Consider the following 15934-nt stretch of genomic DNA (forward strand, 5'->3'; position numbering starts at 1 on the left):
GCCCCAGCCTCCTAACTGGTTTTTGTTGCTCTGTACTGGACCTTCTCTGATTTATCCCCATCCTTTCTATAGAGGGGGGCCCAGAACTGGATGCAGTCCTCCGGATGTGGCCTCACCAATGCTGAACAGAGAGGAGTAATCACTTCCCTGGATCTGCTGGCTATGCTCCTCCTAATGCAGCCCAATATGCCATTAGCCTTCTTTGCTACAAGGGGGCCCTGGTGACTCATCTCCTGCTTCTCGTGGCCCATAATCTCCATGTCCTATTCTGCAGAACTGCTGCTTAGCCAGTCGGTCCCCAGCCTATCACAGTGCCTGTAGCGAGGACTCTGCACTTGTCCTTGTTGAACCTCATCAGGTTTCTTCTGGCCCAATCCTCCAATTTGTCCATGTCACTCTGGACCCTGTCCCTTCGCTCTGCATATCTACCTCTCAGCCCAGCTTAGTGTCAGCCGCAAACTTGCTGAGGGTGCAACACATCCCCTCAGCCAGGTCATTCGTTGAATAAAACCGCCCCACAGCCCGAGTCTTTTTAATCTCTCCTCATCTGGCAGTTGTTCCACACACCCAATCATATTCGGTGCCTTTCTCTGTACTGTTCCCAGTTGTGATGGTTTTGAGATGGGGCTCTGAGAATTGCATGCAGTATTCAAGCTGTGAGAGCACCATGGCTTTGTGATGTTTTCAGTCTTATTATCTATTCCGTTCCTAATGGCTCCAAACACTCTCTCAGCTTTTCAGACTGCGGCGGCACAGTGAGTTGCTGTTTTCAGAGAACGAGGCACAATGACTCCAAGATCTTTCTTCAGTGGTAACAGCTAATTTAGACTCTGTCATTTTGTACGTAGAGTTGGGATTATGTTTTCCAAAGTGCATTGCATTTATCAGCATTTCATCTGCAGTTTGCTGCTCAGTTACCTAGTTTGCAACTCTTCACAGTCAGATTTAGATGCAAGTGTCTTCAGTAATGAGAAATCATCCACAATCCCAGTCACTTCACTACGTGCCTATTTCTCCAGATCATTTATGAGCATGTTGATCAGTGCTGGCCCCGGTTCAAACCCTGGGGGAAACCATGAGTTACTTCTCCCCATTCTGAAAACCAACTATTTATTCCTACTCTGTTTCCTGTCTTCTAACAATCCAGGAGAGGACTGTGACGGGTCCGCACTAGGCGCGGGGGAAGCCCCCCCTCCCGAGCGGGAAGCGACCGCCGTACGCGGCAGAAGCCAGTCGGCGCTGCACCGCCGGCCCTGCCGCGGCAGGAAGTGGGGGCGGGCGCATGCCGGGGGCGCGGGGGAGTAGCGGGGTGTGGAGCTCGCACCCTTAAAACCCGCCACACTGGTGGAGAATGTGGGCAACGAGGAAACTTCCCCTCCCCACAGACGAACGCGAACAGGCCAACCGGCCGGCAGAGCCCGCGGCGGGCGAAGAAGGGACGGGCGACCCGATGGAGCCCCGACAGTTCGAGTGGTTCAGCAAGACCCAGCGGCAGCAACACCAAGTCCAGCAGGAGCAACAGACCCAACTAATCCAGCAGCTGACCACGCAGTTTCAGGAACATCAGAGGCTGCTGATCCAAGAACTAGCCGCTCAACAGGATCAGTGGCGACAGACAGTAGAAAGGCGGTGGGGGGCCACAGCAGGAGGACAGGGAGCAGCGGGGGAAGGGCCCAATCTACCCCTGCGCCTGACGAAGCTGGGCCCCCAGGACGACCCAGAGGCGTTTTTGACGACCTTCAAGAGGGTGGCGACAGCAGCCTGTTGGCCACCGGATCAATGGGCAACCCTGCTGGCCCCCTATTTGAGCGGGCCCGCCCAACTCGCCTACCGCAGCCTCGCGGTGACAGACGCCTTGAATTACCACAAGGTCCGCGAGGCGATCCTAGACCAAGTAGGACACTCACCGGAGACTTGCAAACAGAGGTTTCGGCAAGAGGTGTTTAAAGGGGGAGACCGGCCCCGGGCGGTGGCCCAACGGCTGAAAGAATGGGCCAACCGATGGCTAGAGCCAGAACATAAGACGGGCGGCCAAGTGCTGGAGATGGTGGTGATGGAACAATTCATCCACATCCTGCCCAAGGACGGGCAAAGGTGGGTCCGCCGGAACCAACCCACAACGCTCAACGAGGCCGTGACATTAATGGAGGCCCACCTCCTCGCGGAGAGAGAGGAGAGTGGCGGCGGAAGAGCCACCCCGCCTGCCCCGAAGGTAGGGGGGCCCCGGCCCCAGGGGAAGCCCCCGGGGAGAGAACCCCCACCCGGGGGGCGCAGGGGGCGTGACATCCCCCCCCCCCCCCCCAGATAGCCCCAGTCTGGCCCCGACCCATGCCTGAGAAGGCAGACACCGAGCAACGGCCCGAAAGGGGGCCGCGGGAGGCCCGACCAGGAGGAAGAGAGCCCTGCTTCCAGTGTGGGCAGGAAGGGCATTTTAAGCGGGAATGCCCCTTAATGGACTGCACCCTAAACCAAGGGGCAGCAACCAGACCCCTGGAGGACGGGGGAACCCGAGGGAGCCCCGTGGTCCATCGGGTATGGCTAGAAGGCCGCCCTGTTCAGGCGTTAGTGGATTCTGGCTCCACGGTCACCCTCGTGAGGGCCGACCTCGTGCCCCCCGGGCATCCCAAAGGTGAACCTGTGTGGATGAGGTGCGTCCACGGGGACGTGAGGGTGTACGCCACGGTCCAAATCCGCCTGTCCGGAGGGGGCCAGGATCGGGTCTGGCCGATAGGGAAAGCCAAGACCCTGCCGTACCCCGTACTCATCAGCCGAGATTGGCCCGGATTTGAGCTATTCCTGAAGGGCCAGGACTCCCCCACGACCGAAGAAGGCCGAGGGAGAACAGCCGGTGACACGGCGCCGGCGAGGGCAAACGAGGGGGCGATCTGCCTGGAACTCGAGATGGAACCGGACTTTCTGATGGAACGAAGGATGGACCCCACCCTCCAACATGCCTGGGACCAAGTGGTCACCCCAGCCGAGGAAAGGCCGGACGAGGCGAGGACACCCCAAGGGCCGCAGTTTCAGGTATGGGGTGACCGCCTGTACAGGGTCACCAGGGAGGCGGAAGGGGGGGTGCGGAGACAGCTCGTGGTCCCCACCCGCTTCCGTCGGGAGGTCCTCGAGTTGGGGCATGCCATGCCCTGTTCGGGACACCTCGGGCAAGAGAAAACCTTAAACCGGGTCCTGCAGCAGTTTTTTTGGCCCGGGGTTTTCAGGGCCGTGCGAGACTTTTGTGACTCATGCCCGGAATGCCAAAAGACGGCCCCAGCCCGAGTACCAAAAGCCCCCATGGTCCCCCTGCCAATAGTGGCGGTACAGTTTGAACGGATAGCCATGGACCTGGTAGGACCTCTGGAACCCTCGGGGCAGGGGCACTGTTACATCATGGTGGTTGTAGATTACGCCACCCAGTACCCCGAGGCGGTCCCGTTAAGGAACACGAAAGCCCCGACGCTAGCGCGGGAGCTACTCCGGATCTTCTCGAGAATAGGGCTGCCACAGGCGATCCTCACAGATCAGGGCCCAAACGTAACCTCAAGGGTCATCAAGGAGCTGTGTAAAATGCTAAAGATCCAGCGGTTGCGAACCTCGGTCTACCACCCCCAAACCGACGGATTAGTCGAACGGTTTAACCAAACGCTTAAAGGGATGCTGCGGCGATTCGTGCAGGAGGACCCCCGGGGGTGGGACTTAATGCTGCCCAGCCTTATGTTTGCAGTGAGAGAAGTCCCGCAAGCCTCCACGGGTTTCTCTCCCTTCGAGCTGCTGTACGGACGCCGGCCCCGGGGGATCCTCGACCTCCTTAGGGAGGGATGGGAGAGTCAGCCCTCCACCGGACGGGGGACAGTACAGTATATTACGCAGCTCCGGGAAAAGCTGAGTCGGCTGGGGGCGTATGCTCGTCGGAACCTTGAGGACGCCCAACACCGCCAGGCGAAGTACTATAACGTTAACGCACGCTGCCGGGAGTTCCGACCGGGCGACCGAGTTATGCTACTCCTGCCCACAAAGGAGTCAAAGCTCCTAGCGCAATGGCAGGGACCCTTTGAGGTCATCAAGAAGGTAGGGGAGGTCGACTATGAGATCAGGCTGTCAGGCCGACGCCAAGGTACCCAGCTCTTTCATGTTAATTTACTAAAGAAGTGGAGACCCCGGGATGCCTTGCTGATCGCACCCCCGTCCGAAGAGGAGGACCTAGGGCCCTGGGGCGGAACGGAGACGGGATCAACAGAGGCCAGTCTAAACCCCGACCTGACCCCAGCCCAGCAGGCGCAACTGCGGGGCCTCCTCCAACAATACCGGGAGACGCTCACGTCACAACCAGGCCGGACCACGGTGGGAATACATCAGATCATCACCGAGGAGGGCCGAACCGTGCGGGAACCGCTGCATCCCCTCCCCCGAAAAGCCTGGGACACCGTGAGGCGGGAGATCCAATTAATGCGGCAATGGGGGGTTATAGAGGAATCAGCGAGCGAATGGTGCAGCCCCATCGTGCTAGTCCCCAAGGCCGACGGGTCGACATGATTCTGCATAGATTTCAGGAAGGTCAATGCCATATCCCGGTTCGACGCGTACCCCATGCCAAGAGTGGACGAGCTATTGGAACGGCTCGGGCAAGCGGTCTACACAACAATGTTGGACTTGTCAAAGGGATATTGGCAAATACCGCTCGACCCACAGGCCCAAGAGAAGACCGCCTTCTCGACTCCGTTCGGCTTATTCCATTTCCGGACCATGCCGTTTGGGCTCCATGGGGCGGCGGCGACCTTCCAACGAGTGATGGACTGAGTGTTGGCCCCTTATGCCAAATTCGCTGCCGCCTACATTGATGATATTGTCATCTATAGCCGGACATGGGAAGAGCACGTGGAACACCTCCAAACGGTACTGTCAGCCTTAAGGAAGGCCGGCTTTACCGCCAACCCCAAAAAGTGCCGCTTCGCGCAGCACGAGGTCTCCTACTTGGGGTATACTGTGGGGCGGGGGAAACTGAAACCCATTTACAGTAAGGTGCAGGCATTAAGGGAATACCCCATCCCGACAACCAAAAAACAGGTCCGCCAGTTTCTGGGGCTAGCCGGGTATTACAGAAAATTCGAACCTCAGTTCGCTTCAGTGGCGACCCCCCTGACTGAACTGGTACGGAATTCGGAACCCACCAAAATACGCTGGAACCCGCAGGCCGAGCGGGCTTTTTATACTTTAAAAGAAAAACTGGCCTCCGCCCCAGTGTTAAGGCAACCAGACTTTGATGAACCCTTCATTCTTTATACAGATGTCTCCGAGGTGGGACTCGGCGCCGTACTGACTCAGGAGGGACCAGATGGGGACCACCCCATCCTATACCTTAGCCACAAGTTGCTGCCCTGGGAACAGGCCTACGCAACCATTGAGAAGGAGGCATTGGCGGTAAAATGGGCTGTGGACTCCTTGCGGTATTACTTATGGGGGAATAAATTCAAATTGGTGACGGACCATGCCCCGTTGGTCTGGTTAAACTCAATGAAAGAGACCAACGTGCGTATCATGCGGTGGTACCTGGCCCTACAGTCCTATTGTTTTGAGATAGTGCACCGACCCGGAGCCACCCACCTTAACGCCGAATTTTTTTCACGAATAGGAGACCCCCCCCTTGCCTCGACCTGTTCAAAGGGGGGAGGTGTGTGACGGACCCAGTAGGGTCCGCACTAGGAGCGGGGGAAGCCCCCCCCCGAGCGGGAAGCGACCGCCGTACGCGGCAGAAAGCCGCTCGGCACTGCGCCGCCGGCCCCGCCGCGGCAGGAAGCGGGGGCGGGCGCACGCCGGGGCACGGGGGAGTAGCTGGGTGTGGCGCTCGCACCCTTAAAACCCGCCACAAGGACCTTCCCTCTTACCTCAGGACTGATTACTTTGGTTAAGAGCCTTTGGTAAGAGACCTCTCTGAAAGTCCAAGTACACTATATCCACCGGGACACTCTTGCTCACGTTTGCTGCCCCCCTTAAAAAGTTCTGTTGAATTGGCCAGGCATAAATTCCCTTTTCAAAAGTTGTGTTGCTCTTTCCCCGCAAAATCATGTCCATCTAAGTGTCTGATAAATCTCTTCCGTGTTACAGTTTCAACGAGTCTGACCCGTGCTGACGCTGTGTTTGCTTGCCTGGAATTGCCAACGTCGCCTCTGGATCCGTTTTTATAAAATGTTACATTAGCTACCTTCCAGTCATCTGGTGCAGGAGGGGATCCAAGTGTTCGGTTACGCTGCACAGCTAATAGCGGAGTTCAGAACTCTTGGCTGAATACCATCTGGTCCTGGTTATTGAACGCTGCTTAATTTATCGATTTGTTCAAAATCCTCCTCTCCTGACAACTCAGTCTGGGACAGTTCCTCAAATCTGTCACCTAAAAAGATGGCTCCGCTTTGGGAATCTCGCTCACACCCTCTGCAGTGAGGTGTCTGCACTGCCCCTTTACTGCGCTGTAACTCTCTTGCTCACGGGTGTGAACAAATAAATACCCCAACCCCTTCCAAGCACAGCAGGCTACACCGCTGCGAAGTTCCAGTGTAAACGGGCTGCCAGCACTCGTGGAGGTGGGTTCCCTCCAGCGCTGGAGAGCCATGTCCCAGGCCCGCGGCCACGCTGAAGTGCTGCCACGGCTGCTCTTCAAATTGTTTTTTGGCCTAATTATATTTTTGCACTTAACTTGCCAGAGTTTATCGCCTTTGTATTTTCCTCAGCAGGACGTGGCTCCAGTTGTGAAAGGCTTCCTTTTTGCCTCTGACTGCTTCTTTGACTTTATTATTTAGCCGCGGGGGCATTTTTTTAGGGGGTCCTCTTACTGTTTCCGTTAGTAGAGGGTCTGCGTTTAATGTGAGGACATGCATTGCAATATCTGCATTTCAAAGGCCCTGCTTAGGCTCTGGATTACGGAGAAGGGGGCGAAGGAGGCACTGCTCACATTTGTCCTGCTGCTCTTGTTTTGAGGCATTTTTAAGCGCCGGGGTGCCACAGGGGCTGGATATGTGCGCTCACGGCAATGGCTGTATCCGATGCGAAAGCGCAATATTTGCCAAAATGTACAGAATGCACAAAAAATTGCCAACGGCCCCAAAATAGCATGTTTGGAAACTTTTCCTCATGCCACGACTCTCCTCATTGGCTGATGGGAGGGGTGAAGCCCTGTGACACCTGTTACAACTAACCCATCTCTCCCGAGCCCTTGTGAGCCGCACCCCTCAAAGTGCTTTACACAGGAGGGGAGTCTGGCTGCCGCGTCTCACGCCAGGGAGGCCAGGCACGAGGTGACGAAGTAAGGCCTCCCAGCAAAGCAGGAGCAGAGATGGGACAGGAACCCACCAAGTCACAGGCCCGGGTGCTATCCCAGCAGCAGCCACGCAACCTCCCGTGAAGCCACGTTGTGCCAGCAGCATGCTCTGAGGTCTGGGAGGCGGAACGGGACAGAGTGCAACGCTGCCCCAAGGAGGCTGCCTGTTGTTCAACCCCAATCAATGAAAAACGACCGGGTGGATTCTCCCGAAGCTTCTTGCCAAGTTGATCTGTCGGCTTCAGCCTGAGAGGCCTGAGCTCCGCCGCAGTGGGAGCAAGAAATGGAAACCCTCTGCCAACCTCAGCAGCACTGTCAGCCCGCGGGGCTACATTGCAAACCACGTGCCCTGGGACAGCTCACAGACACCCCAGCAGGTGGAAATGTGGCTCAGACTCCGGACAGCAAAGCAAAAGAACCAACATCGATTATTTTATTAAAATCTCGCTCTTTTCAGGCCAGGCTCATGATTTCAGAATGTGCCTCACTGACAGTGCCTAATGCCTGTGACTCACCTTCAGCTCCTCCAGGTCAGGGCGCTCCATGCTCACGACCGCTGCCAGCAGCTGATCTTCCAGGCCATCCCGGGTGACAGTGAAGTTTATCAGGGTGCACTGGGCCTGCGTCTCCGGCTGGTAATGAGGGTTCGCCAGCTTTGTGTGGAGAATGAGACGGAAACTGGGGCTGTATTCACATTCTCTGTCCCCAATTCTAATGTACCTGAAACAGAATCAAAGATGCCAACGTTCACACAGCTCCCAAGCTCTGTAGCTCACTTGCTAACGGAGTCGGGGGGATGCTTTCCAATGTGCACGGCTTTGGTGTGTCCATGCGGAATTTCATCGACTGTTTGCTTGCCCAGTCCCCTAGGTTTGTGAGATCCCTGGGTCACTCTCTGCCATCTGCTTTGGGCACCATAGTCTTGAGTCATTTCGTGTCACCTGAAAACTTTGCCACTTCACCCTTTGCCCATTTTTGCAAACGATTTATGAACAGGTTGAACAGCACTGGTCTCTGTACAGATCCTCTGCTGTTTACCTCTCTCCAGTCTGAGAAATGTCCATTACTTCCTATCTTTATTTCCTATCTTTTAACCAATTACGAACGGATGAGAGGACTTTCCCCCTTGACCCGTTATTCCATCAAGAGCCATTGACGAGAGATCTTGTACAACTACATTGACTAGATTACCCTTCTCCATGTTCACTGACCCCTTCAAAACTAACCCATTGGTCAGATGCGATTTCCCTTAACAAAATCCACGTTGACTCTTCCCCCAACATATTGGCTGTGTCTACACTGGCCACATAACCCGTAATAGCTATGGAAATGAGAGAAATCAGAATAGGAAAATGCGCGGGGGATTTAAATATCCCCCGCGGGATTTAAATAAACATGGCCCCCGCTTTTTTCCGGCTTGGGGAAAAGCCGGAAAAGAGCATCCAGACTGGCGCGATCCTCCGGAATAAAGCCCTATTCCGGAGGATCTCTTATTAATAGAATAATAGAATAATAGAATAATAGGACTGGAAGGGACCTCGAGAGGTCATCGAGTCCAGCCCCCCGCCCTCAAGGCAGGATCAAGCTCCGTCTACACCATCCCTGACAGATGTCTATCTAACCTGTTCTTAAATATCTCCAGAGAGGGAGATTCCACCACCTCCCTTGGCAATTTATTCCAATATTTGACCACCCTGACAGTTAGGAATTTTTTCCTAATGTCCAATCTAAACCTCCCCTGCTGCACTTTAAGCCCATTACTCCTTGTCCTGTCCTCAGAAACCAAGAGGAACAAATTTTCGCCTTCCTCCTTGTGACACCCTTTTAGATATTTGAAAACCGCTATCATGTCCCCCCTTAATCTTCTTTTTTCCAAACTAAACAAGCCCAGTTCATGAAGCCTGGCTTCATAGGTCATGTTCTCTAAACCTTTAATCATTCTTGTCGCTCTTCTCTGTACCCTTTCCAATTTCTCCACATCTTTCTTGAAATGTGGTGCCCAGAACTGGACACAGTACTCCAGCTGAGGCCTAACTAGTGCAGAATAGAGCGGCAGAATGACTTCACGAGTTTTGCTTACAACACACCTGTTGATACAACCTAGAATCATATTTGCTTTTTTTGCAACAGCATCACACTGTTGACTCATATTCAACTTGTGGTCCACTATGACCCCTAGATCCCTTTCCGCCATGCTCCTTCCTAGACAGTCGCTTCCCATCTTGTATGTATGGAACTGATTGTTCCTTCCTAAGTGGAGCACTTTGCATTTCTCTTTATTAAACCTCATCCTGTTTACCTCTGACCATTTCTCTAACTTGCTAAGGTCATTTTGAATTATGTCCCTATCCTCCAAAGAAGTCGCAACCCCACCCAATAGGGCTTTATTCCGGAGGATCGCGCCAGTCTGGATGCTCTTTTCCGGCTTTTCCCCAAGCCGGAAAAAAGCGGCGGCCATGTTTATTTAAATCCCGCGGGGGATATTTAAATCCCCTGCGCATTTCCCTATTCTGACTTCTCTCATTTCCATAGCTATTACAGGTTATGTGGCCAGTGTAGACACAGCCATTGTGTTTATCTTTGTGTCTGGTAAGTCTCCTCTCTACTGTAGTCTGGGACGGAAATTAAGCTTACTGGCTTATACTTGCCCAGATCACCTCTGGCACTTAAAAAATATCAGCATTACATTAGCTCTCCTCCAGTCACCTGGTACTGAGGTTGATTTAAGCAATAGGTTACACGTCGTCACATACATATCTATGTACAGATGCATACGCATAGATAGTGAGAGACTGTTCTTGCATCAAAGACCCTGCAGTCTAAATAGGTGGAGTGGAAGAAAAGGAGCATTATTTTCCCAACAGGTAATGGAGACACAGAGCTATCACGGGACTTATTCAAAGTCACAGAAGAAGCCTGTGACAGGCCAGAGCAGACCCCAGATATGCAGAGTCCCTGTCCAAACCCTCTCCCACAAGACAATCCTTCCTCTTGACTTCCATGAGACATGTGTCCATGTGGATCATCTTGCAGGACTGGTGCCTTGGTCTGGAGTCCCAGAACACAAAAGTTCCTTTCCCAGGGCACCCAAGAGAACCATCCAAAAGACCAAGGTGCAAGCTAGAGCACTCTGGACTTCTGGAGGGCTACATTCCCTTTTTCAAATAGCAATTGCTATTAGCTCACATGACTTCCAGAACTGAGCTCTCCACCGCTGGCAGGGGAGTGTTTTCATTTTACCACCGTATGATGAGAGTTTAGTTTCACATCAATCTTGTCTCCTTTTTCCAGCGTTTCTGCTTGAGCGGTCCCTTTGGGTACCAAAAGCACCGTCCTGGCATTGATACTTTACTTGGGCGATAAGGAGAGCCTAGTTTTTCCACAAGTTTACATCGCGCAATTCTATTTTACGTGTGCTCAATAGTAAGGAAACAATCGCTGAGGATCTTACAGAACGTACAACCCCAAGCTGAGCAGGCTCTTTGTGTAGCCGCGAACGGGATTTCATCTCCCGCTGGAGCAGAACCAGCCTGTGACCCCGTTAAGCTAGATACAAAGCGTGCTAGAAACCAGAACGACACTGATGTATTGAAAGGAATGCAGCTGTGCGGTGACAAAGCCAGTGAGGTCGCAGTCCAAGATCCCTCAGGTGAAGTTCATCGCCTAGCTCTGCGCACACTCTTGCGTTTATTGCTAATATTTGAACCAGGATCTAAGAAAGACTCCAAGAGCCACCTCCAGCCTGGCCTGCTCCTGGACGCCCAGAGCCCACGCCACAGCGTTACTGCCAAAGAGCCAATCCCAAGGTTGGCAGCACGAGGACCCCTTTCTCCACAAGCCGTGTGACAAGCACATGAAGTGAAATTTCTCAACTTGCAGCCAGCAGGAATGCCTGTGCCACAGAAGGGGAGAGGGATATTTGTTTCTATACAGGCAGCCAAGAGATTAAAGGAGCCAACTAATGACTAATTAAGAGAGCTAAAGGTTTATTTCAATTCCAAGTGACTATCAATGATTGCCAGGACAGAAAGTGTCTCCCTCCCCCATCCCAAAGGCAGAAGACGAGTGAAGTGTGAAACACAGATACACCAAGGCAGGGCAAAGGCAAGATCCCAGCAGAAAGAGCCCATCTCTTCTCCTTCTGGCCCCAGGTGTCCAAGGACACACATTACATTCAGTCTCCCAGACTCTCACCTTCCTTTCTTGATTGTTTCTCGGCCAAGTAATGGTCCCAAAACTGGATCTACAGATTCCTCCAAGTTTTCAATCAAAACCACTTCCCCGGCAGCGAGGGCTCGTTCCACGGTGTCCAAATACCTAGGACAGATGGCACCGGTACCCGTCAGCACAGACGCCATGCACCGCAGCAAGGGGCATGATCCCAAGGGACCCCAAGAACGCTGTGGCTCACCACAGAGTAATGAGAACATGCAAACACAATGAGGAGCAGGCATGAGGGAGACAGGCAGCCTCTGCTGGACAGCCACGGGGTGTCTACTGCATTTCACAGTGAGCATGCTGGCCGGGGGGTGTCCACGCAGCCTTTGACAGCGAGGCCCGGGGTGCATGGCTGCAGCCGGGTGGACAGACCTGCACTAGCTTGAATCGGCTCGCTCGGGTACCAGAGCAGTGGAAGCCCCAGTGCCTAAAGCTTCCATCACCTCACATTTTGCTGCTTTAAAAAACTAAAACGGATGATGAGCAGCCAGGAGTCCCCCGCAGGGCACCTGGAACCCTCTCACAGCCCATCTGACTGACCTGGGGCCAGGACTGGAACTACAGCCAGCCAATCACCTTGATCCCCTTGGAAACCGAGGATGTTTCAGCACCCACTGGTCAGTCTGGCCCATTTGACAAGCACCTGGCCCAGCCAATGAGCAGCAGAAACAGAGTAGGTGGGAGTTCTTTCCACATGTCCTTTGTTTTTAACCCCAAAGGCCCCACTAAATGGCAGAAGGAGCCAGACTGGGAGGTTCCTTAACCCCCGATGAACATGGCAGCTCTAGTCTATTTGCTTAGGCTCTCCTCCTTTTCCATTTTATGGGGTTTCTATTGCAACGAGGCAAAGCCCCACTCGGGTTTAAGCAGAATCGCTGTTGTCTTGGTAATGAAAAAAGCAGCCGAAGACACAAACAACTTTGGGCGCGTTCCCGGTCCCTCTAATCTGCTCCAGGAGCCCTCACCGTGATGCTAAACACACCTAGGACCTTAAGTCTGAGAGTGGAGCTAGCAAGTAACACACAGGGTCTGTACTGTAGCTTGCATTTACCCCTTCTGCCCGATCCGGATCACTCGGAGCTCTTCGCCATACTTGGCTTTGATCCATTTGATACCCTGAAGCTGGGGATCAACCATAAGAGGCCAGCGTTCACAGTTTGTGAGGATTGTGGCATTTTCTGTGGACATCCGATCAGCTGGAAGGCCTTCATTCTGCCAGGCTGCTATATCAGCATCATCCGTCAGCATGGTCAGAGGGTCCAATGATGGAGTTACAGGAATCGGCACCTGGAAGCAGAGGGGGAATGTCCCCAGGCACATCGTTAAAAACTTGCCAAAGAAGCAGCCACGCGAGCAGAGCTAAAGCTAGCAAGTGACTGGGAGTGTTAGTTTTTGGTGGCTTGCAGTTCTGCAGGCTGGTTTCAGTCTAGCACTAAAAGCCTTATTCATTCCTGTTGTATAGAACAGAAAGACCAAAGACTAGTGCCTTCACGTGCTATGCGCCCCAGGTCACCACAGCAAAGCAGAGCAGGGTCACCTCCCAAATCACCACGCACAGACTCTGAAACGCCCGTTTCGAAGGGTATAATTAACATCTGCATGGGTCTGGAGTGGTTCTGCAAAATGACAAGAGCAGCTCTAGAAACTCTTCTGGTTCAGGCAAGCCCTTTCCTGGGCCAGGTCTGTATTAAAAAGCCTCTGAGCATTTTACTTCTGGTCACTGCTGCACAAAGGCTCAAACTCTGCCAGCGGCTGAGCATCCTGGCTCTGATGAGAGACTCCACTGAAAACACGTCATGATGCAGCCACCAACCGTGTCTGCCTTGCTCCTACTCGTCAGGTCACTGATGGGCTGACGTGGGCAAAACACGAGGGGAAGCCAGTCCAGCTGAACCAGAAAGTGCAGGCAGGACGTCTGGCATCAAGGCAGCCCCCAAACCCAGACAAACCAAAGGGTCCATCCATCTCTCCCATGAGACCCACTGAGGCCTTGTCTGTACTTACCTGGAAGGGCCAATTAAGATCTGCACCTCCAGCTATGTTAATTGCACGTGAAGTCCACACACCTTAATCCGACCTTCGGCACCATCTCCACAGTGGGAGGTCGACAGGAGCAAATGCTTCCATTGACTTCCTTACTCCTCACAGATTGAGGAGTCCTGGCATTGAAAGGGGTGCCCTCAGCATTTGATTTAGTGGGTCTTTTCTAGACCCGTTAAAATCAAACTCCAGAAGATCGACCGCCGCATGGTGAAGACGTGGTCATAGAAACACTGAAGCAAAATAGCCACGAAGCCAGCATCAACTTCATGGACCGAAAGCAGCTTGCTATTCTCCAGGCATGGGAATATGGAGTTCTCATGCACTCCTGCCAACCTGGAAGAGGCCTAGGTCGCTATATCCGCCCCACCCACATGGGGCCTCCCTCCTCCCTACGAAGATCGGTTTTCTCCTTGGGAGCCTCTCCTGTACTCATGGCCAATATCCTACAGGGCTAACGCTGACGCCCCTCCAGAGCAGCCTAGCACATGCGGGATGCCTGCCCCTCTGGAAATCCACTCACTTGCATACTCACGTGGCTAGGAGGGAGGGGAAGAAGCAGCTTCACTGAGAATAAGCACAGATGATGCCCTACCCCCCCGGAGCAAGGTGAGACCAGGGCCTGACGTAAGCCCCCCAATCTCCACGTGGCTACTGGTGTGCACGTGGGGCTGCTCAGCTTTGCGCTGCCTCTTACTTAGGCTTGTGGAAGCTCACAATGGAAGCCGCTGCTTGTCTGCGATTCCTGGGGTGTCAGGCTTTATGCCTCTAAGGGAGAGAGCCAACAGTCAGAGCTTACATTTAGCTGGCGCAGGTACGGCCTCCAGACAGCATCCAGCAGGTCTTGCCTGTACTTCTTCGTAAAGTAGCCCAGGTAGGAGATGAAGGCTGTGATCAGTAAGACGTCTCCGCATAACGTGCTCTGCTGCTCTCTGAAGTCTCTCACCGCCTCGGCCCATCTCACATTCTCAGAGGCGAGCCCCCCAACCTGAAATTCCAACATAAAATTCACTTTTTGATGGGCCCCTGCAGCGTGTTCTCTGTGCACGAGCAGTTTAACCCTTGTCACGCATTCCTCCCCCATCCACTGATAGACCAGCCCCTACAGCGCATTCCTACATTTGCCAGGACATGACCTGAGAAAGGGCCCACCATGTCTTTGGCAAGAATATTCCTCTGTCCACAAGGAAGTTTTATCTGGTATCCTATGAGAAACATTTGTTTCCACAGTTTCATCCATCCACCCCTAGTTACGCGCCCATGACCACACCCACTAATTCCTCTCCTTCCTTGAAATGTACATGCTTGAGTTATTTCAGACAGTTCTCATTAGCCGATCGCATGCCTGACTTGGCCAAGATTTACCCAGTGTTATTTTAATGACATCTAACTGCTAATCCTCGCAAACCATTTGAGACTTGACCACTTGGTCTTTTCTTGCTCTTTCCTAAGGCTTCAGTCCTGCAAACTCACCTTGAAACCCATCAGTCCTTCCCTCCATCACAGAGATGCAATCCCACTGAAGCCAGGTGTAGGCGCAACGGCCACCCAGGTGTCTGCATTCCGGGCTCAGACTCACTATGCCAGACTTGAAGGCCGAGGTCACAGATACTGGCTTGAAATGGTTCCCATTGCATCAGGGTTTATGGTCTGATTCCTACTATGCATGTTTCCAGCATCCCTACTTGGAGGGGACAGACAGACCTGCTGAAAGCAGGTGTGAGACTAGGACCTTGTCTGCACCGCAAAACTGAACCATCCTTCAGAGCAGCTGCAGCCATCATGCCTCCAGAATGGGCACCAGCTGTAACAATCTGGCTTTTCTTTAGCCATGTGGGAAGGCGTGTGCTAGGCCTGAACCAAAGCCACCTTCTGCAGCCAGACTGAAGAGCAGCAGCCAGCACTGTAAGGCCTGGAGTCACAGCCTCACAATTCCATCTAAATGGTATTAAAAAGTGTCACCCCAGGCTGTGAGGAGGGGACTGTGTCCTGATAGCTCCCCACTGTCACCAGATAAAGAAACAGATCTCAAGATGGGGAAAGAAAACTGAAGTCACCCCATTGTGTCTGGCAAGAAACTGCTTCTCCATACTTGAAGTTGTGGAATCCTCATTCTATGATCATTGTCACTTCACTTTCCTATTGATTGTCTGTGTGATCTCTGTCTGGTTTGTAACTGTTTCTGTCTGCTGTATCATTCATTTTGCTAGGTGTAAATCAATTAAGGCGGTGGGGTGTGATTGGTTAGGTAATTTTGTTATGATTGGTTAGTACAATTATACGAAAATAATTGATTAAGGTCTAGCTAAGCAAGACTCAAGTTTCATTATATAACTCGGGTCCAAGAAGGAGAAAAAGGAAAAAGATCGG

The 15934-nt window shown here is 53.1% G+C and overlaps 1 protein-coding gene across 2 annotated transcripts in view; it reads right to left on the reverse strand.

The window, feature by feature from the left end:
* Nucleotides 1–15934, reverse strand: part of DNAH9 (dynein axonemal heavy chain 9) — a 250404-nt gene that overhangs the window by 82666 nt on the left and 151804 nt on the right. For both annotated transcript variants that reach the window (XM_089771994.1, XM_075903450.2), the window contains 4 exons: nt 14364–14552; nt 12576–12811; nt 11501–11623; nt 7822–8026 (listed from right to left, as the gene is read on the reverse strand). In XM_089771994.1, the coding sequence (XP_089628120.1) occupies nt 7822–8026; nt 11501–11623; nt 12576–12811; nt 14364–14552 (753 nt within the window). The remainder of the gene's footprint in view (nt 1–7821; nt 8027–11500; nt 11624–12575; nt 12812–14363; nt 14553–15934) is intronic.

This window comes from Pelodiscus sinensis, chromosome 20 (assembly GCF_052426305.1).
Source record: "Pelodiscus sinensis isolate ZL-2025 chromosome 20, ASM5242630v1, whole genome shotgun sequence".
NCBI classification, from domain to species: domain Eukaryota; kingdom Metazoa; phylum Chordata; order Testudines; family Trionychidae; genus Pelodiscus; species Pelodiscus sinensis.